At 50.8% G+C, this 21,488-nt stretch overlaps 1 protein-coding gene across 7 annotated transcripts in view; it reads right to left on the bottom strand.

Moving 5' to 3' along the window:
• Positions 1–15,294, bottom strand: part of KCNQ2 (potassium voltage-gated channel subfamily Q member 2) — a 64,084-nt gene extending 48,790 nt beyond the window's left edge. For all 7 annotated transcript variants that reach the window (XM_050982037.1, XM_050982039.1, XM_050982038.1 and 4 more), the window contains exon 1: positions 14,999–15,294. In XM_050982037.1, coding sequence (XP_050837994.1) covers positions 14,999–15,294 — 296 coding nt within the window. The remainder of the gene's footprint in view (positions 1–14,998) is intronic.
• Between the last annotated feature and the right edge of the window lie 6,194 nt (positions 15,295–21,488).

The raw sequence follows: 21,488 nt of genomic DNA, 5'->3' as shown, positions 1-21,488 counted from the left end.
TCCTGCAGCAGACAGGAATAGTAGCTGGTTTTTCAAAGGTCTGTCCCAGAAGCAGCGATTCAGCTGGAGCCTGAGGTTTCCTGCCCACAAAGGATGAGCTCCATCCCCCTGAGCTCCTGCAGGTTCCCTTCCCCATCTCTGACTCTGCACTTGCTCTACAGCACCAGGAATTCCAGCACCTCAAAACCAAAACTCCTTACTGAGAGCATCCTTAGGGAGCTGCTGCCACAGGGGCTCAGCAGCTCTCAGCAGCCACCTGAACTGTCCCAGACTCACAGAAAGCAACTAAATTGCTCAAAATCCTTTAGAAACCTTCCTTTCCCCATGGGAGAGGCCCTTGGACCCTTGGCTTGTGCTGCTGTAAAAGCAGGACCCCAGAACTGCTGCTCTTGGGCTCCCTCTCAGCTAAGAGTGAAGGAGAATGGCTGAGATATTGGCAATTTTGAGGGCACTCAGATGCCCCAGTCACTTCCCAGGGCCCATCCCCAGCTTCATTCCTTGAGAATTAGAAGACAAGGATGTGGTTTCTGAGAACCAGAGGCTAATGGATAACACCAAAGTGTAAAATGCAAGCATTACCAAAGCCCTGCTAATTTCATTTGTTCATTTGTTTGTTTAATTACCAGAGTCTTGGGGAAAATAAGGAAATATTTACAAACTGCCCATATAAAATCTAAGAGCTGGTAATTTCATCATCTGTTTAATTTTACCTCTCTTGTCCCAGGTAGTGAGCAGGAGCTCACAGCCAAGGTGCAAAAGAATTGGCTTACAGCCTTTTGATTTCAGGCCCCAAAAGATTATGACCCCCAAATTGGGTATAAAAAAATGTAACCTGAGGAATGTTGCAACAATCAGGATTGATGTTCTCTCTTATCCACTCCAGCACAAATCAGGAATAATTTCCTGAAAGCCAAGGAGGCTGCACTGCCACAGGAGAGGCTCCAGCTCAGCTGGGTCCAAACCCTGCAATGCCTGACAGACACCTGAGTTTGGCAGAGTGCAGAACTTGGTCCAACAAACACAACAAAGGGCCATTGGTGGTTTTGGAGCTCTGCATCCCCTCCCCACGTTGGTAAGGTATCATGATCCTCCACAGCAGGGGTGGCAGAACACAGCCCTGCTGTTCCCATGCCTGGGAAGCTGCTCCTGTCAGCATGGGGACATTTTTTCCAGGAGCAGCATCTGGGCCATGCAGACAGGCAGCCCAGAGGAGCTGCCCAGGGTGAAGGGACACAAAACAAACTTGGATCTTTGGAGAGCTCAGCATTTAGAAGACAGGGCTCTTCAGCCCTAAAAAATTGCTGAACCAGCCCAGTTATGCTGCAGGGAGAGGAGAACACCACACCAGCTGCCAGTCAATCCCTGCTCAACTTCACCACTAACAGAACTATTTTGAGTATCCCAAAACTGCAGCTCTGAATTCAAAAGTCCTTTTCCACCTTTTCCTCTCCATCAGCAAAGTTTCCCTGAGCAGCTGGCAGATTTGTGTTCCCCAGGAGTGATGGGGACATCACCATCCTGCCACCACCCACATGGGCACCTCCTTGGCTCAGGGCAGCTCGTGGCACCTGCACAGACAGTGCCAGCTCTGCCAGGGCACAGCCTCTCTTTGCACCTGATACACGAATCCCCAGCACCAAAGGACAATTAATCACTTCTGTCACCTCTCACTTCTTCCCTGGCCTAACCCAGATTCTGCAGGTGAATGGCCAGGTGTGGCTGGGAGCAGGAGAGCACAGCTCACACACTGAGAACCTCTTGCAGAGGGAGAGGCTGCCCAGAGAGCTGAACCCTGCAGAAAGGGGAGGGAAGCCATGGCTCTGCCACAGGAGATCAAGGCAACCTCAGTTAATGAGTGAGCCTTGTTTGAACTGGGCAGCTTTGGGGGCCTGCTGCAAGCAGGGCTGGGGTTGAGAGCCAATTCAGGGCTTCTGTGCTCACCTGGATACTCACAAAAAAGGTGACATTACATCACCCAAAAACTCCCTCAAAACCTCCATCAGTGGAAGAGGGGAGGAATGATGCATGTCCCCCCCAGCTGTCCCTGCAATGCAGCAGTTCACAGGTCAGCACAACCTCTTCACTTCAGTTAAGGCTACATTACCCAGCCAGTTCCCAAACTCCACACCTGTCCCTCACTGCTGCTCATTGCTATGAACCACCCAGACATGGGCAGATGGGAATCAGGCTCAGACAGCACCAAGCAGGTGGTGACCAAACTTCTGACATCCCTGACAATGGATGAGCCTCACACAATCACCCTGTCCGGCTGCCTCCCTGCCTCTACCTAAAATCTGGACCTGTTGGCTGATTTTCATCAAGTTTGTCACAGTGATGGGCAGCAGTGAGGATAAGAACGTCTCCCCCCATTTTTGCCCCTCAAAGGAGGCTGCCACATGAGCTCCATGGGGCTGGCACTCACCAGCCAGCCTGGGAAAGCCACGAGCTCCCAGAAAGCAGCTCCCCCATGTTCCCCCGCACAGCAAATGACAGGTTTGTTCCCTCTACTTATTTCCCTGTGCCAGTAAACACAACAATAAATAGCAAGCTGCAGGAGGCAGATGATTGTGTGGTGAAAGGTGGAAAACATCTAAAAATGATTTAAAGCAGGGAAGAGAATAGGAAGAGAGGTCTGTGGATTGTAATCTCTGAGGAGGAGGAGCTGCTTGGCTGGGGAAAAGCACAGAGGCAAGGAAGGTTTTTCTTCCCACCCTCCAGATCTTTGCTCTGGGTGATGCTCAGGTCTTGTGTGCAGGTGCCTGTTTGCAAAGGTTCCCAGATTCTGCCCTGGCACCCCAGCAGGCCAGCCCTGGGACAGGAGCAGGGGCAGCACTGCAGGGGCTGGACCCTTCAAAAACTCCTAAAGACCAGCGACACATGGCATGGACACAGTAAAGCTGAAGAGAGATTATCTAGCTGCCATTTCAACACACTGGTAAATCAAAGTCGATGGAAGCCATATGCTCTGCTGGGAAGCATCCATCTCGTTGCCAGGGAAACATCCTTCCCGTTTAAAATGGCAGGCAAAGGCTTGCAAAAACCTGCTTTTAACCCCCTTTTCTCAGGAGTGATCCAAGTCCCCCAGCAGCTCCCCCAGCCCTGCGGCATCTCTGTACTGCTGCTTCCTGGGAGAGCTGCTGCAGCCCAGCCTGGGAACAGGAGAAGGAGATGGTGCTTCTCCCCTGGGCTCCAGAGGAAATCAGAGCCAGCCTGGCAGCAGAGAGATCCCACATCAAATTCCCAGCTTACTCCCAAGGCAGCTTCCATAGCTCATTCTCTGGAAAATCAGGGAACCACTTGCCTGGGTCACATCCAGCAGCTCCACTCGGGGATGCTGCAGGTGCCTGGTGGAAGCACACACAGATGTGCCCAGATGTGGGGCAAGACCCTGCTGCAGCAAGGGAATGACCTACAGCAGGAACACAGCTGGGTTTGTGCTGCTCAAACCATCTCCTGCAGAGCTGCAGGTACCACCCATTCCTTCCAGGCAGTCTGACCTTGGGAATTACAGCAATCTGCAGCCAGGACTGCAGGCTTCAGGAGCCACAGGAAACCAGCACTGAGCTCAGCAGCTGGCTGGGTCTGCTGCTGGCCCTGGGTCTTCTGCTCTGCATCTGCACCTTCTCCTTGCTCCCTCTAAGCCAGAGCAACAGCCCTGGGTCTAACACGTCCAGGCTGGCTTGCCAGGGCCACTGTCAGCTGCAGGAGGAGCTGATGGGGATGTGGGAACAGCACAGTTTAGAACCTGGCACCGTGGAAACCACAGTATTGGGAGTCACAGCATCCTCAGCCTGCTGCTAAACCAAAGCAGGAGCAGCTCCATGCTGGTTGTGTAACCCAGCCTCACAGGACTTTCCCCATAATTTAGAGGGCCTTTCCCTGCAGTCCCATGAGGGCCATATGCTGCACTTGTGAAAGGATGCTCAGAGCTCAGCTTCCTCTCCAGCACCTATTTTCAGTCTTCCCTAGAAACAGCAAAGAGCAAAAGGAAGCAGGAAGGAGGGGGAAAAAAAGTTTAATTAATCTTCATTTAATTTCTGCTCTCTTTTAGCAAATGGAAAATAAGTGAGCAAGCCCATCAGGCCTGTGCCTGCTGCTGCTGCTGCCCTGGGCTCATCCAGATGGGATGCACATCCCACCAGGCCACTGCAGCCAGCAGGGAATGCCATCACAGGGACAGGCTTGACTCCGGCCACTCTTCCCAACACATCCCACAGGGATGTGGCTGCAGGGTAGATGAGCTTCCCCAGAAACTGATGGGGAAGCAATTCATTACCTTAAAGAATTTCTCTGTGATTTTCACCTCCCAAGGGGGGAAGAGCAAGGCCAGAGGGGACTGAACTCCTCTTGGAGGTTCAGCCAGTTTATCTACAGCAGGCTGGGGTTTGGGCAGGTGCTCTCTGCCAAACACACACCCACAAAAGGCTGTCTGCAAAGAAGGGAACCAAAAAATGGCAGGTTTGATGGAGGTGCTCCCCAAGTGCTCAAGTTCTTGCATATGCATGGGCCAAGTCCAGGCAAAACCAAGCCCTGAATTATTAGTAGGTCTCCTAGGTTTGGGTATTCCAAATCCTGGGTGGAGACCCAAGGTTGGGATATGCCTCACATACTCGTAGATGCTTACATCCCCATCACCTGGTAAAAAAACAACTTTAGAGTCCCATTTATTTGTCTTATTCAGACATTTCCATTCCCTTTTCCTCTGCTTACAACCCCAATTTAAAACCGAGTTTCAAACCTACAAGGTGTTATCTAAACTGACAGAGGACAGGATTAGGCTAGATATTAGGAAGAAATTCTTCCCTGTGAGGGTGCAGAGACCCTGACACAGGGTGCCCAGAGAAGCTGTGGCTGCCCCACCCTGGAAGTGTCCAAGGCCAGGCTGGATGGAGCTTGGAGCAAGCTGGGGTAGTGGAAGGTGTCCCTGCCCATGGCAGTGGGTGGAGTGAGATGAGCTTCAAGATCCCTTCTAATGCAATTCTATGATTCTATTTATCCGCTGATCCTCACACCAAGCCTCAGCAGCTCTCTCTGTGTCATTTAATATGATTTGAGGTGCTCCCACCACCCACAGCTGCATTGGGAGGGGGAGGATGCAGCCTCTGGGATTGGAGGGGCAGCTCAGAGAAAGTTTCAATTAAATCTGTTTTCTGTTGCAGAAAAGAAAAACATCATCAGCTACAAAAGGTCAGTGCAGAAATTCTTCCTATCCCTCATTAGCCAGCACGATAAGCAAGAAGCTGCTAATTAAGAATAGCATTAAAAACATCAAGATGTTGAAAACATGAAGAAGAAAAATTCAATGCAAAATTCTGGTAAATTACAAAGAGCTCAGGAAATTCTCCTTCTCTCTAAGACTTTTCCTTTCCTCACAGGAATAGCCATAACTAAGAAAAAGAGCATGCCAGAGGTAAGCATCCCCCACCCACAAGATCCCAAACAGAGATCACATGAACCAAGTTTCTTTAAAGCTGATACGGATTAAATGCTCCATTCCCTCAGGCTGTGGAGACACAGCCCTCATGAAGTGCCAGCAATTGAGTTCAAGACATAATGACATGAGGACTTGTCCCTCTGGCTCAGGGTGATGCTTAATTGGGTGTGAAGTCAGCTTTTGGATGAGCACTGCCATCAGCAGGCTGGCTGCTGTGCAGGTCCCAGAGAGGTGCTACTCCTTCCCCCCCAAATTCACTGCAGAGCAGCTTTCTGCAGGCATGGGGTGTGTCTGGAAAGGCCCATCCCGGGGGAAAGGACACAAAAATTCCTGCCCTGGAAGTGTCTCAGAGGAGCCCACCCACGTTTGCCCATGGCACCTCCAGTCCCTGCTGTGACACCAACAGAGACTTACAGCCCCTCAACACCTCACCTCTTCTAAATAATGAAAACCCTACTAATCAAAAACCCAGCAGGATCAGCAGAGAAACCTCTGGGGGGGGGAAAAAGGATACAAACCCCACCTCCCCCTCAGCCATGAGCCACTGGAGAGCAAGAGCTGCTCCTGGACAAGGCCATGCAGCACACTCAGGTCCCCAGGAGCTGTCCCAGCAGCTCCACACCCCGAGATGGACAAACCCCCCCATGCAAGCTCCTACCCATGCTCCAAACAGCCATGCTCCTGCAGTCAGGAGAGATGGGATCAGCAGCACGGATCTTCCAAAGGATGGAGCCAGTTTGAGGGTTGGCTTTGTTGCTCATTCAAGCCTGGAGTCTTTATATAGTGTCAGGGCAGGATCCAAAAGCGGAAGAGAGACACCCACTCCCAGGGAGTGTAACACACACACTGAAATAAATAGCTCCTGCCTAAGGGGATGACTCAGGAATCTCACCAGTCCTTAAAGCACAAATCATTGCTAATAAACCCCAGAAAGGATGGAGGAAGGCCTAGCAAGGGCTCAACTGGGCAACACTTGGCATTTCCATCCTTGCCAGGCATAAAGGAAGAGGAAGGATGAATAACCACTGAAAAATAACAATGTCCAGCATTGAGGCAATGGTCACACCAGCCCAAGCCCTTCATGCAGTCTACCTGCCTCAAAAGCACTGAGTAGTCCTTGTTACTGGGGACAGGTTTTGTTTTTCACTGCCCCTCCTGGAAGCACTCAGGTTTAACCACCATATGGTTTGAAGTGGCAGGAGGAAACAGAGCCTCACTCCCTGTTTGTCCAGCTATAATATACAGATATTTGTATTTATCTATTTTGCTCTCCTCTTGAGTCAAAGATGGAGTGCTCTTACATCCCTTATTACATTCTTCAGATCAGGTAACGAATCTCCCAGCAAGCATAAACCAAATTAATGGCCACTCTGAGACTGAGTTGAGCACAAGCCCATAAACATGCAGGAGAACGTCTCCCAGAGCTGTCATTTCACTGCCACATACAACACCCCAACAGGAGGAAGTCAATAAGACCCATTCCCAGCCCTCCCCATGCTGCATCTGTAATGAGCAGCGAGATCACAGCAAGCTGTCCCTCTGTGGGTGATCCATGTCACTTGGAAGATGCCACCTTCATCCTCCCAGCCCCGTGTCAGCCCTGCTGAGGTTCTCAGGCTGGCCAAAGCCACCCCCACCTTCCTTTGCAAACCCAAAGAGCGCAGGCAGAGACCAAACCACCAATCCAAAAGCAAATCAGGTGACAGGAAATGCTGTTAAAAAGAAAAGTGGAGCAAAGATAACATTTATCAGTGTTATCTTCAGCAGTGCCCCAACAAAAGTTTTATGCATTTTCTGTGTCTTGGATGCTCAGTACACCAAGTCTTCCAGCAGGGACTGGCTCTTTTTGACTTGATGGGCAGAACAGAATCTTGTAGACTTCTACTCTCCTTAGGGGTGCTTGCACACTACTGTAATACTAACAGAATAATATTTTCCCCTTTCTATCCACTTTAACTATTCTTTGACTGATTTTCTTTTTCTTTTTTCTTTGCACCCATATTAGTCTTTTCCACCACACCAAATCTGCAAGAAACAAACACAGCAGGTGCCCAGACACAACCTACTGCCCTCACACAGGAAACACACAGGGTGTCCACAAGTCACCCTTGAGCCAGGATTTCTGATAGCTTATTTTTTTTCCTGGGCATCATGATAACTTCATGGAGAGTGACAGGCTCGCTGTGGAAGCTGTGTCAGGAGTGCCTGCCCTGCCGTGCTCATCCCTTGCAGTGCCTGACAGCAGCTCTGATGCCACCCCAGCCCTAATTTGCTCCCACACTGTCACCTCCCCAGGGCTGGCAGAGCTCTAAACGAGAGAGCAGAACTGCCAGGCAGATCAGGGTTTGTTTACAAATGAGGAATTTGCGAATGCTTGGGAAAGACCCTCCGCAAGGCAAAATCTGTCCTGAAGAGACCAAGCACCAGCCACGACGGAGCTGCCAGGAAATTCAGATAGAGAGCAGTTGCCTCCCAACTCAGTGATTCCCTCTGCCTTTGCCTGTCCTCTTGTTTCCTTTCCCTGTCCCAGCCTCCTGGGGTGGCAGTGAGAAAAGGAGGATCTCTGAATGAAGATGGCACCTGGGCACTTCACTCTGAAACACAGCTGGAGCTGCTCGGGAGCTACAAGCAGTGCCAACAAGGTTTGCTGGCTTCTGAGCTAGCCCAGTCTTGTGTTGCAGATCACAAGAGTGGATCAGGGTTTGCTACAAAGATTTCTTTCTCAAAACCACTTCTCCAAGGTGGATCTCAGCTCCAGGTCATCCCATTTCAATGTGCATCAGCCTCATCTCTCCCCTTCACCTTAGCTGCTGGGGTGTCCACAGTGCCCTTCTGCCCTTGAACACCCCAGTTCCCACAGGCTGTGGCAGGAGGTGGGAGGTGCCTCCTCTCACTCCTGTTTTTCAGTTTAAAATCATGCCAGGGTCTGTCTTCTCTCCTCCTTGCCTGCTCTGGTCCCACCCAGCTCTCTCCAAGGTCTGCAAGGGAAGTCAGGCTCCCTCTGCCATCAACAGAGGGAAATGGGCACCTCCAGATGGCAAACCTGCCCACCTAACCCTGCACTGAGGCTGCTGTGGGATTTCCACGAGGAATCCAGCACGTATCTGAGCATCACCAAATTCCCAATGAAAGCTCACTGCACCTTAAACATCTGGACACTACGGATCCCAAGACAAATCAAGTGACTACTCAGTCACAAGGGCTTGCACCCAGCCACCCCAGGGACTCTGATGTAGCTCTAAATCACCTCCCCACAGCAGCAGGAGTGAGAGGTGAGAAGATTCCAGAGGTCTTCTTGCTTCCTCTCTTGTAAAAGGCAGCTCTTTGACATCCAATCCACTCCAAAAAAAAATCACCTTATGGATGCTTACCAACACCAAAACTTTTCCACACATCTAAAAAGCACATTAAAAGGCTGGAGGGATGCCAAAGAGAGACCAGAGAGTTCTGCAGGAGCTCTCTGCTTTCCCTCATTGATTGGCAGCTGTACAGCCAAGAAGCCCTCAGGCTGTAAGGAAGCAGCTCTTGCCATCCCAGCCAGTGTTTTGTGTGATACTCCCCATCCAACAGCACAAGTAATTATTTCAGTGCCTCACAATAACTGCACAGGACGCCCCCAAGACACCTCTGCTGTCAGTGTCACAGGAGGCTGAGTTTGCAGCTTTCCCAGGAAAAGGCCAAGGGAGCCATGTGGGGAGCTGAGGTCAGCACAGCTCCAGGGAACTGAGCAAGCTCACACAACGTGCTCATCACACAGACTGCTCTCACTGGAAAACAAATTTTGCATTGAAATACCTACTCTTGCAGTCCTGCTGGAATCATCTTTCGTCACAGGTCAGAACAGCCCAAATCTTGGGCTGTCAGAACAGCCCAAATCTTTTTGTCTTGCAACCTGATTAGAGCCATTAAAATGTGTGGTGGTGGAGGACCCTGCACCCACTGTCCTTCTGCACAACCTGGTTTTGCCATCAAGTGTTCACTAGTCAAATACATCTAAATACACTCTAAATGCATTCTAAATACATTCATGAAACTCAGTCCAGGCCACCACAACAATCTGCTTTGCAATGTGGCTCATTTTGGACCAACAGGGGTAAAAAAACATTGCACTATTCTAAAGAAATGTGCTGGAGACTCCTCTCTTTGATGTGCAGGGACATCACAGCAACAGGGACAGGCCACTAATCCTCTGTAGGAACCACTCCCCACCTTTCTCAGCTCTACCATATCTGTAGATTACAGGAGATTACATGGCAGGAAAAGGGACTGGCACAGCTCCCTGTCACCACAATTTAAAGAACAATCTGTTCCACAGGAACTAAGAAACCAGTGAGCATTTGGGCTACCTTAAAAAGGGTTATGCAGGGCTAAGTGTTTGCTACTTAACTCCCAGAAGCTGAACACTAAATTTCCATGCTTTTTATCCTTGTGAGCACCACTGATGCCTGGCAAACCCTGTGCTCTGCTCACCCTGGGCACAGTGTCTCACCCTGTCACCCCTTCCTTGTGCTGCAATGCAAACAAAAACTCAAGAAACCTGATTTTTGTAACTAAATCTCTTTGAGCTATGCCCATCTTCCCTTTAGTTCAGGATTTGGGGCTTGCATTTTGGGTTATTCCTTCTTTAATACATCGAACCATAGCAAGGCTCATCTGAGGTGTGCTGCAGCACGAAAAGGAGGTCACCCAGGGGATCAGCTTGTTTTTCATTTCCTTAATGTCAGTGTGGGGTGAATATGATGGCTGGAACGTGACACATTAAAGCAGCTGAAATCAGGCTGCTCCCACCAAGCTCTGACTAAGCAGCTGGAGAGGAGCTCGTGAGGCATCCCAGCAGGAAGGTCCCCTGGTCCCTGGGGTGGACAGGACCCCACAGCTCAGGGCAGAAGCCCTGGAGGTCAGAGCCCAGCAGGTTTATTGAGCCCAGCACCTGTGGGAGATCTGTACTGGCCCCTTCATCCCACTCAGCCTGAGGTGGGCAGGGGAACCCAGGAGAGGTCCCTGCATGTCACTGGTGATGGGCTGGGTTGGAGGCATCTTACCTGCCCACAACAACCCTGCCTGAGGGTGAGGGCTTGCCATGACCCACCACTCCTCAGGGTTTGGGGATGGACAACTGAGACTGTCAGACCTCATTCACCCCGAATTCTGGGGTAAGAGATTATCTGGGAATGGATCTACATGAAATAACCATCAGTACTGAGGAGTGAAAGGAGTCACAGAAGAGGCCACTTCTGCAAAGAGGAACCCTGGAACTGCAGGGAAGCACCTCATCCACTCTCTGTGCTCCCCCTGTGCCATGGCCATGCCAGGATGCAGGCAGAGCAGGCAGGACACAGGAGAGAGAGGTGTCTTCCCTGGGTGAAAAGGGAAGACCAAATGGGATAGGGATGGCACAAGGAAATTTGAATGGAATTAGACAGGAAATGTTCCTCCTTATTACAATTTAAGTCCATGCACTTGCTTAATTAACTAAATGTATGGTGCACAGTATGCAGATGAAAAATGCACCCAAACTATTTTTAACACAGTTAAAGAGATGCATCAGGGTTGTAAATTCTTAGTAGGAAATGCAAGAATTATGTTGGTTCCTGAGCACACAGCTTTAAAAGTGCCTGAATCCAGGCTGTTTTCTTGCCACTGTTCCAAATGCAGCCCCTTCTTCAGCTCAGGGACCAAAGCTGAGCAGCTCACCCAGGGATCAGCAAATGTGTCCCCAGAGACCTCAGACCATGGGGGAGCCCAGTGTGAGCACCTGGCTTAGGCTGGCACAGAACAGTGCTCCCTCCTGAAATAAGGAGGCAGGTAGGGACAAAAAATCCCTTTCAAGTATTACAGCCCTTCCTGTGCACAGGACAGGTTACAGAAACCAAGCCAAAAGGGCTAGAAGGAAACAAAAAATCATTCAGAGTCATAAAGTGGAAAACTTTTAGAAGCCAAATGCCCACCTGCACAGATAAAACTAAATTGAGATCTAAGTGCTGCTGCACCCCTCATAAAGCCTGACCTGTTATTTAGACACAGCTCAACTTTTCAAGTTTCAGTTCAGCCTTGAAGAGAATGAAGCCATGTGCTGCAGTGTAAAGGATCTGCCACAAAAAAAAAAAAAAAAAAAAAAAAAAAAAAAAAAAGGTGGGGGAAAATAGAAAAGAAAGGTATTGAGAGAGAGAAGGCGAGAAATAAAGGAGGCTCAGACTTCTGTGAGCCAGAGAGCACCTCCAGCTATACTCAAAAATGGGGCCCACCAGGCTCAGCTGTACATGGGGTTATGCAAAATATATATTATATATCACATATATCATATCCACAGCTCCCAAGAGCAGGTCACCCAGTTGTGTCAGTGTAGGAAGAGCTATTAAGTACAAAAATGAATCATAACACAGAGATATAAAACCCTGCTTTTGCTCACAGAGGTAACAGCTCTGCTTTTAGAGAGGCAACATCTGAGATGAGACCGGGGCTGGGGGAGTGAGAGATTCCCTGGTTTGAATTTCCCTGATTTCTTATGCATGAAATGGTGCGAAAGGGAATGATTGACAGCAGGAAGAGGTGGAGAATGAAATCAGATGGATTGGATCTAGGATGCAGCACTGGAAATAAATGCAACCTGCACAGGCTTCTCAAGGCAGAGCATCAGAACCAGCCTGGGCCTCTGCAGGCAGGAATTTAGCAGAGGTGCTTACCCAGAGGCACCTCTCATATTTATTAAAACATCTCCGTGCTGGGAGAGTCCCAGTAGTTTTTGTCTTGGCTTTGGGTGCAGGGAGCTGCCTGAGCAGCCCCAGAGCAGCTCCGTGCCTGCAAAGGCAGCTGGGTCTGCAAGCATCTCTGAGATAAAACCCAGCCTTGCAGCATCACAAGCTCACTCACACTGGAAATAAATTTTCATGCAAAAAGTCCCCGTGAGCAGCAGGAGCAGGGAGATGGGGGTGCTGGCAGCAGAGAGGACTGAAGCCAGGACAGTGGCAGGACAGGGCACCCTCATCCACAGCCTTCTTCAGGACTCCCATTCCTGCAGGATGAGGGCTAAAGGTGCTTTGGTGCTCCAGGCTTTGGCACAAAATGAGGTTTGGGGCACAAGGAGACAGAGGGACCCCAGTAGCACAGGTAGGGCACTGCACTGGCCTTTGGGACATGGGAATGGCTCCAGCCCTTCCATACAAACTTTATGACCTTGAGGCAGGCTTGTCATCCTCCCACACCTTTGAATAAGCTTTTTATCTGTCCTGTCTGTCTGCATTACTGCCTTCCAGTTACAAAACCCATTCCAACACTCCCAGACCTGGCACAGGCTCACCCGGGCAGCAAGAGGGGATAACTGAGGCATGAGCTTATCCTGGCAGCTTTGTGTGAAGGTTCCCATATCCTTCAGCTCTTGCAAAGCTGTAACAGCAAACTGCCAAGGCTAAACCTATCCTGGGTAGAGTACAGAAAACTGGAGTCCATAGAACTTCCCAATACACTATAAAAAAAGGATGATATCACCAACTCTTCACAGACGTCGGTGCAATTACCACTTCAGCCCAGAATTCAGCCTCCATTTCCCAGCAGGTGTGTGAGGGCTGGGGGCAGAGGCTGGTTTCACAGGCTCCCTGTGGCGCCACAGCAGATACAAGTGGAGTCACAAGCCCAGAGCAAACACAGCTCCTTGGGCTGGGGGGATGCAGCTACGTGGTGAGAGCCAAGGGGCACTGGGAGCAGCCTGGCACTGGGAACAGGATGGTTTGGGGAGACCCTGCTCCTACCCTGGGAGCACTCCTGGCTGCCCAAGCAAATGCAGAGAGCCAAACAGGTCAGAAGTTAAGACAGAGCAGCTGAAGATGTTTGTAAAGCCCTCACAGTCAGAGCTACCCCTGCTGTTTGTCATTCGGCGTTCAGCCCCTTCCCTGTCCATCTGTCACCCCACTGTCACCCCAGTGTCCCCAGCTGTGGTCTCAGCTGTATCTAACAGCACCTTGCACACAGCATCCCCACCCTCAGTGCACACACAATAACCCAGCTCCCAGCATGAACTCTTGGCCCCTCCACACCATTCTGGAAGATTTTGTGACACAAACCACCCACTACTCCAGAGGATGGACGGGAGCACGGAAGGTGCTCAGGATGCCCAGTGCTGGACTTCACACTCCTCCTTGTAGCTGCAGCTGAGCTCCACAGATGCTCTCTCTTCTCCTCTCCCATTTCCCAGGGGAGATGAGCTTCCCCAAGGACCCCAACTCGCTGCAGTGCTCAGCAAACCTCCCCCTTCCACCCAGCAAGGATCTCCCCTCTCTGACTGGTCCCATCAACACCTCCAAGGAAGGCCTCAATGTACAAAATGGCTGAGGAGCAGAAAGCATATCCCAACTCCTTATCTTACAGCAGCACAACAGCCAAAGGATGGAGGGGGGAAAAAACCAGAAAAGGCCCCAAAAATCCCTTTGCCGTGGCTGACAGAGGCCCTGACGGTGAGGAAAAGCACAAAAACAGAACACAAAAAGCATTGGCGCCAAGGATAGGACCAGCTCAGCCTGAGCCCAGGCCTGCAGAAGAGCCCGGTGGGACTGTGGAAAGTCCCAGAGGGAAGGGAGTTGCAGTAACACCGAGATTTATCTTGACCTTCCCTTTGCAAGCCTGGGAACAACGGGAAGTCATCTGCACTCCTATGCAGCAATGCTTCAGAGATTCAGGGAATCCTTCTGCCAAGCGCGGGTCAGCTGGGCCATTTCTGCTCAAAACCCGGCTACCCGGGGGAGATGAGCACCCAGGGATGCTCCTTTGTTTACCGCTCGGCTGTACAGGCAGGGAGCCCCAGACACTGATTAGCATTTCTTTCTAGACACATCTCCCATTCAGACGCTTCCCACCGGGGACCAGAAATACCTCCAGAACGCTGAGCAGAGCCCCAGAACCAACCCCGGCCCCAAACCGACTGCAGCCACCCAGCAGGCAAAGATGGGGCCGGGGAGGGAAGGATGCTGGGGGGGTGGTGGGGGGGAGGAGAGACGGTGCTTGAGCAGAGCTTTTTGTTCCTCTGCTCACAGCATTGCTATGGTGATTTCAAGCAAGACGGAGGAACAGTCGCTACCCATCACTCCCGCTGCTCCAGCCCCCTGCACCGACCGCATGAGCAGCCCCTTCCCCCGCAAGAAGGAGCGGGCACGGGGAGACAGGGGCTCGGTGCAGCGCACCTCTCCTGGGAGCCTCCCCCCAGCTCTGCAGGGGCAGCTTCTTCCCCCCCGCCCCCTTCCCCGGATGGCCATCACCTCCCCGAACCCGGGCACCGCCTGGGCTGAGGCGAGGGATGCGGGATGCGGGATGCGGGATGCGGGATGCAGCGGCGGCCCGGCCGGGCGGCCCAACTGATCTCGGGGAGGATGGGGGGGAGCGGCTCAGCCTCCGCCCCCCTCAGCATCCCCCGGGGCTCCCCAGCCAGCCCTGGCACCCGGCATCCCTTCCCCGCACCCGCTCTGCAGCTGGAGCATCCCTCCTCTCCGGCGCACTTGGGGGCTCAGGGGATAGAGGAGAGCACCCCGACCCGGGGGGGTCTCTGTCACCAGCTTTGCCCCCCACCCTTTTACTCACACGTATGCGTGGTAAATGAAAGCCCATCCCCGCGGTCTCTCCAGCACATTGTAGAGGAAATTCTGCAGCTTGCGGTAAAAAGCATTCCTTTTGGGGGGCTTCCCGCTGCCCGAGACCCCGGAACGGGGCTTGCTGAGGATGCTGCCCCGCTTGGAGCTCTCGGAACCGGCGATGAGGAGCGCTCCGTCCCGGCTGGAGTCCGGAGCGCCCGGGTCCAGCCCCACGAAGCCCACCTTGAGCTTCTTCTCGGCGGCGGGCCCCGGGTAGACGCCTCCGTTGCGGGATTTCTGCACCATGGTGGCGGCGGGGGGCGGCGGGGCCGGGGGCGGCGGGGGCTCCGGCGGGGGCTCCGCCCGCGCTCCCCGCCGCTGCTCCGCGCCCGGCGCAGCCGAAGCCGCAGGAGCCGCTGCAATCGGCTCCGCCAGCGCCGCCCCGCCGCCGCCCGCCCCCTTAACCCTTGGCATCCCCCCGCCGGCAGCAGCATCCCGCACTCCCCCCACTCCTAAAAATCGGGGCTTGCCATTCCTCACCCCCTCAAAATTTAAAAAAAGCGGCTCCGACGGCGCCCACCAAGAAAAGCAGTGTCTGGCATTGTTCCCCCAGATATAGATCCCCCCTAATGCAGGAGGGACATCTCGCCCTCAGATCAAGATGCAACACATTTCTGCTGCCCCCAGCCCAGTGTCTGCTCCCCAAACCGGGCTCTGGCATCCCCTCAAAACCACCACGGAGGGGGCTCCTCCTGCCCCCCGGGAAGGGCAGTGCCCTGTGGTGGGATGCCATCCCTGTGCTCCCACTGGCAGCGGGTGCAGACCCTGCCAGTGTCACAGGGGGACCCAATCTGTGCTCCATCTCCGTGAGCCCACTCAGCAGAAGACCTGCTCAACCTCTCCACAAATCCCACAGTGCAAAGTCATTGCCTTCTCCATGCTTCCCGACCTCTTCCCAACCTATCCTCTTGGAAGCCCAAATTCAGCTTTCACACTGAAACTGCACCATGACATGGTCACCAAGCTGCTAAGAAGCCAAGCTCCCAGCACAGAAAGCCCATCTCCAGATGTGCCGACCCAAACCAGCTCTTTAATACCCCACTATCTATAGTCCAGCAGCAGCATTTTCCCCCCTTACACTATGGCTGGATTCTGGCCCAAGGAATATTTCCTGCTGGCACACCTTCACTGGACTCAGGAGAAGACAGGCAGACTGCAGAAGACAGGACAGAGGTGCCTGCCCCACATAATTATCCTCCATGGGAAGAGTTCTTTGCAGTGCAATGGGAAGACCTGCAATCAAATAAAATCCAGCCCAAGATCATAATCTCCTTCCTAGTGACATTTCTATCCCTTACAACCCAAAAAATCATAGGTGATCTATGAACTGCACTCCTCTGCGTGTTCTTTGTAAGTAAAGGAAGGCTTTAGGACAGAACTTTTTGTATGTAAGTTAAATAGCAAGCTCAGTTGAGCTGCACCTTTCATCATAAACCCCTCAACACAATGTTAGTAGAGAAGCAGCAAAATGGTGGCCCCGAATTCTATGGTTGCAGGAGCCACTCAGGGCTGGGTTTCGTTGGAAAACCAATCTTACCACTCTGTATTGTTGCCAGCTTTTCCTGAAATTCTTACTTAAACGAGAAAATCAACATAACCTTTCAGAGTGCTCTTCTCAAGTCCTGGTTTTTTGGTCCTCTCCTAATTTCTCAGGAGGATCCCAGTGAGAACTACTGGATGAGAGGAGCACTGAGATTAAAGCTGCTGCCTCTCACTCCCCAAATCCTGTCATGCACGTTGAGAGAAGAGTGAGCGTGGAGCAGCCCTACATTTTTCATGAACAGAACGTTTCCTGTGACCCATATTCTCTCCAACTCATGGCTGAAAGAGAATCCATCTCTGCAAGGCAGGCAAAAAACTAAAGCTGGGTTAAACACTGGAAAAACAGATCCGCAAGTATGTCAGTGAATAAATTGCTCAATTCAATGAGGGGCCATTCTATTCATTATTTGTGAACACTTGTAAGATCATTAGTGTTCTTTAATAGGGTGGCCAATTACAAATGTGCCTGGCACTAATGTACAAAGTGCATTATTATAGATCCAGTGACGCAGTCCCAAAGCAGGAAATATCCCCCTCCACAAAAAGGCCAACAACAAACAAAGGAAGCAATTTTCAATTAACAAATTCAAGATTACAAATAGTCTGTGAGCCCGAAAGAAGAATCTAAATTCAACACACTCCTCTCTGCCTAATTAGTTGGTCATTTGCAGTGTCACATTGCAGCACAGCTCTGGGTGTCCTGCATTTCTGAGACCACCAGAAATGGGGAGTGAGAAAGGCAAGGGGTAGGATCTCACCCTTTCCAAGTCATGGGTGGGCTGAGGAATGGCAGGGTGTGATTGTAGGGACTGTCAGGGATTGCTGCTTCGCTCAGGAGGGAGGCAAAACTTCAAAGACGAGCAAGGAGTTGGCATCAAGGATTGTCTCCTTTTGCGAATAGAGTGATCTTTGGGAGCTGGAAAAGGCCTGAAATTGTAGGTGAAGGCCTCTTCTAGCCTCACCCCTTCTTTCTTTTTACCTTAAACTCTTAGGGCATCTCTAACTCCTTTTTTGTGATATTCCATGGGTTGGCACCACCAGTTTCAGTCAAGTGCTCAGAAGCACATGGCTCTCCCTATCCACCCCCACGTGCCACTCACAGGAGCTGTCCCTTGATCCAGTGTCCAGTGCCTGGCCAGTTGCAGCCCTGAGAGGAGCAGCAGCTGGGTGCAAACACTGAGCTGTGATGTCCTGCACTGAGTCTGCAGCAGGTAATTTTGGAAATGAAGTCACTTGTGTGCCACTTGTGCTGGGTGGCACAAGACAAGACACAGCCATTAACACTGGGAATTAATGAGGGATATAAAAGCAGCAGTGGGAAGGTGCTTTTATCTGATCCAAGGACATTATGTCTCCACAAACAAACAGAATTACTGAGTCAGTCCTTCGCTTTCAACACTGGTGATGGCTTTAAAACACAAACACCATGGCAGATAGCTTAGACCCTGAAGGTAGGTTGAAATCCATCAATCCATGTTAAAATACAGAAAGTCCATGCTCTGTCCCCTGGCGATTTTTGAGATGTAGTAAGAGATGACTGGTGTGAAATATGTAGAATGACTCCAGGGATAAATTTCTGCTTGAAACACTGAACGAGAACCCTTTCTCCATCCCCACCCAGCTGGTGGTTTGTGTGAACTGTGCTACCCATAGCCTGGGTTTTGTCACTCACAGCTCTCTCCCAGAGCTATTTTCAAACCCTAAAGCAGATGGCTTTACCTCCCCTCGTACAGGATGCTGCAACATCCCAGCAACACCAACCTGCCAAGGGAAAAGACATTAACAGCTCGGTCTCTCTGCATCCAGTGTCCACCCATCTCACTCTGCTTCAGCTCCCCCTCACCTCCCACCACCCCTATCCTCTTCTCTGAGCAGAAAACAGCCCTCAAGAGCCCCTGTCTATTGATTATTCACGTCTCTTCCCAACACATTCCAAATCAGTTTTGGCTTTGAGACCAGTGGCCCTGACCCAAGAGAGGCTGGTTCATACAAGGAACTCGACCTGGAAGGAGATGCTTCCCCAGCATAAGGTGGAGCCTTCAGGGAAAAAAAGCTGCAGGAAAGATAATTCATGTGCACAAATGGAGAAATCTATGTATTTCCAAAGGAGAAAGGTGAGTGTGACATTTCTGGCTGGAATAGAAGGCAATGCTCAGCCAAAGCTTCCATATTTGGGATGAAGAGATGTGTTACAGCTGCAGAGTACGTGCAGGGTGGTGAGGACACTGGTGCAGAAGGATCACCTTGAGACCAAGAGGGTTCAAACTGGCCAGAGAACAAGGGCTGCTTTTGGAATTCAGTCACAACCACAGCATCAGCACTGAATTTTTAAACATTTTTCTTTTTAATCACCTGAAATGAAGATGCACCAGATGCTTTTCTAGTCCTGATCAAATCCAACAGTCATCTGTTTCAATGCTAATTAAGTTTCTATCCATTTTCATCAAAACTAGAAGCCCTGATAGACAGAGGCTCCCCAATGGTTCCTTCTTCCCCCTTCAAAGGGGATTTTAAAGTGCATTCTCTCCTTTACCAGTCACAGGAAAAGGTGCCCATGAGGAGGCCACGCCTCCCAACCACTAAAAAAATCTCTAATCAGATTTTGCAAGCAACATGCTGATAAGAAGAAACTAGGCTCCCTTCATCCTTGCTGCTGACAGAGCTGCTTATTTTATATTACATATTTATTGGATGCAAAATTTCTGTGCCACCATCCATCTTCCTGCCCTGTTCTTAGACAGCACCGACCTCATTGGAGGCTGCTCCAGAAAAAACTCAGGACAAATCCTGCTGTATGAGATCAGCTTGAGCTGCAGCTGGAAGTGTCTGACTGTATGAACAGAAATCTCTCCAAGTAATGCTGAATTGACTTGGGAGATACACATGCTCCATTCTTAACTAGAAATTTATGTTCCTCCTTTCTAAGGGTGATTAAAATTGCTGAGGTCTAAATATTAATTTGTGCTGTGGAGGCCTGACTTTAAGGAAAACTGGTTTCTGGAAAGAACAGCTGCTTGACTGGGCATGTGGAAAGAGAAACAAGTGGAAAAAACCTCCAAAATTAAGGTGAATGCTCTTGAATTAAATTGCATTACTCTCAGAGCACCCACGAAGCTGGAAGTCACAGAGGGCCCAGCACCCAGCCCATTTCCCTGTCACCTTTAGACTGCTCTGCTTCTGTCCCACTCAGTGCACACAGACCCTTCTCCTGGCAGATTCCCATCTCTACTCTTCACACTTCCGTCATTGCCCTCCAGCTCCTTCTCCTGCCCTCACCTCCTTTGGGACCACGTGTAATTTCTTTTCTTCATTTATGCTGCTACCTTGAAGGTATTTTTAGTGCGTGACCACAGTTGCCCCTGAGCCTTCCTTTTCCCAGACTCTGTAAATTTAGCTCTCTTAGTCATCCCCACATCTCCCAGTGCTCACGTTGTTCCTCCTGACCTCCTTGGGTTTCCACCTCCTCCTGCACCCACAAGGACCAAAGCCACACTGTCAGATTGCCATCACCTCAGCGCTCTTTGACCTCATCCCCCAGGACAAGGCTGCTCCAGGACCTCCTCCCACACCCTGACCACCACCACAAGCTCCTTGGGGACGAGGAGATGGAGAAGCCTTCCCACCAAGAGCCTCCTCCCAGTGTCTCCAAACCAGGGCTGTGCCCTCCACAATACATAACTGACAGCAACAAAACTAAACTGGGTCTCACTTGAGAGCTCTTCCAGCCTTGCCTGGGTTCAGGAGCTTGGCATCCAGCTCAGGACTGGCTCTGGTCCCAGTAAAGCACCTCCCAGAACCATAACTGCATCCTGGCTGAGGCCCAGTCCCACAAAGCCCATTAGGTGCTTTGTTCCCATTCAAGCACCTGCCTCCCACTGACTTCAAAGCTGAATCAAAACCTGCATGAATATTTAGGGACTGGAGGTTGTCATCCGAAAGAAACAAGCCCATACTGAAATAGCTGATTCTGACACATCATCTCTGCAAGGAGGGGCACATCAGATTGATCTGTGCTCTGTCCTGACATGGAAGGGAAAGCAGCTCAAATAAATGGGCTCCAGATGGTCCCAGGTGTCCTGGGTCAGGAGGGACCTCCTGGAGCCCAAGCCTGGCAGGTGCTGGGGGCAGAAAAGGGGTGTTGGTGTGTGGGGCAGGGTGTGAGGGGATTCCAGCTCTGTGGGAATCCCCTCACACCCTGCCTGGGGAGGGTGTGAGGGGATTCCCACAGAGCTGGAATCCCCTCACCTTACAGCACCTGGGGAGCTGGGCAGGATCAGACAGCTCTGAAGGAGAGAATCCCATCTGATCCTGTCCCAGGGATGGGGTGTTCCTTAGGGAAGAGCAGGGAAAGGAGGTACGAGGCACTGGCTGGGAGGCTCCCTGCCAGTGGGAGGGGAGCAGTATAAGGAGATGCCAAAGCTCTAAACCTGCATGGAGAAAAAGAATATTTTCTTTTTTTTTTTTTTGATGCAAAAGCTTTTTTTCAGTTCTTTGTCTTTCTTTTCTGAAATGTCAAAATCTCCAGATTTGGAAGGTAAGAAAACCAAACCCAATTACTATAATACAGAAAAGCTTGAAGGCTAATTATTTTACCTCTTCATTATTGAGAGAGATTTTAAAAAACCCTTCCAAATATTTTAAAAAAAAATCTGCTTTACATTTTTTCCATGTAATTTTTTTCCGTTTCAAAAATATTGAAGAAAGAATATCAGATTTTGATTTTAGTTAGGAGAGCTGCTTTTGATCCATGTTTCAGGTTTAAAAAAAAATGGAAGCATTCTGTTGGGAAGCTGCCAGGCAGACGTGGCTGTCTCCATGCTCCTGCCTCTGTCACAGCATACCATGTGTCATCTGCAAAGAAAAACTCTTGAAGTAACTAAATTCATAGTTTCTCTGCA

The sequence above is a fragment of the Serinus canaria genome, chromosome 20, assembly GCF_022539315.1.
Source record: "Serinus canaria isolate serCan28SL12 chromosome 20, serCan2020, whole genome shotgun sequence".
Taxonomy (NCBI): Eukaryota; Metazoa; Chordata; class Aves; order Passeriformes; family Fringillidae; genus Serinus; species Serinus canaria.
This window is presented reverse-complemented; position numbering and strand designations above follow the sequence as displayed.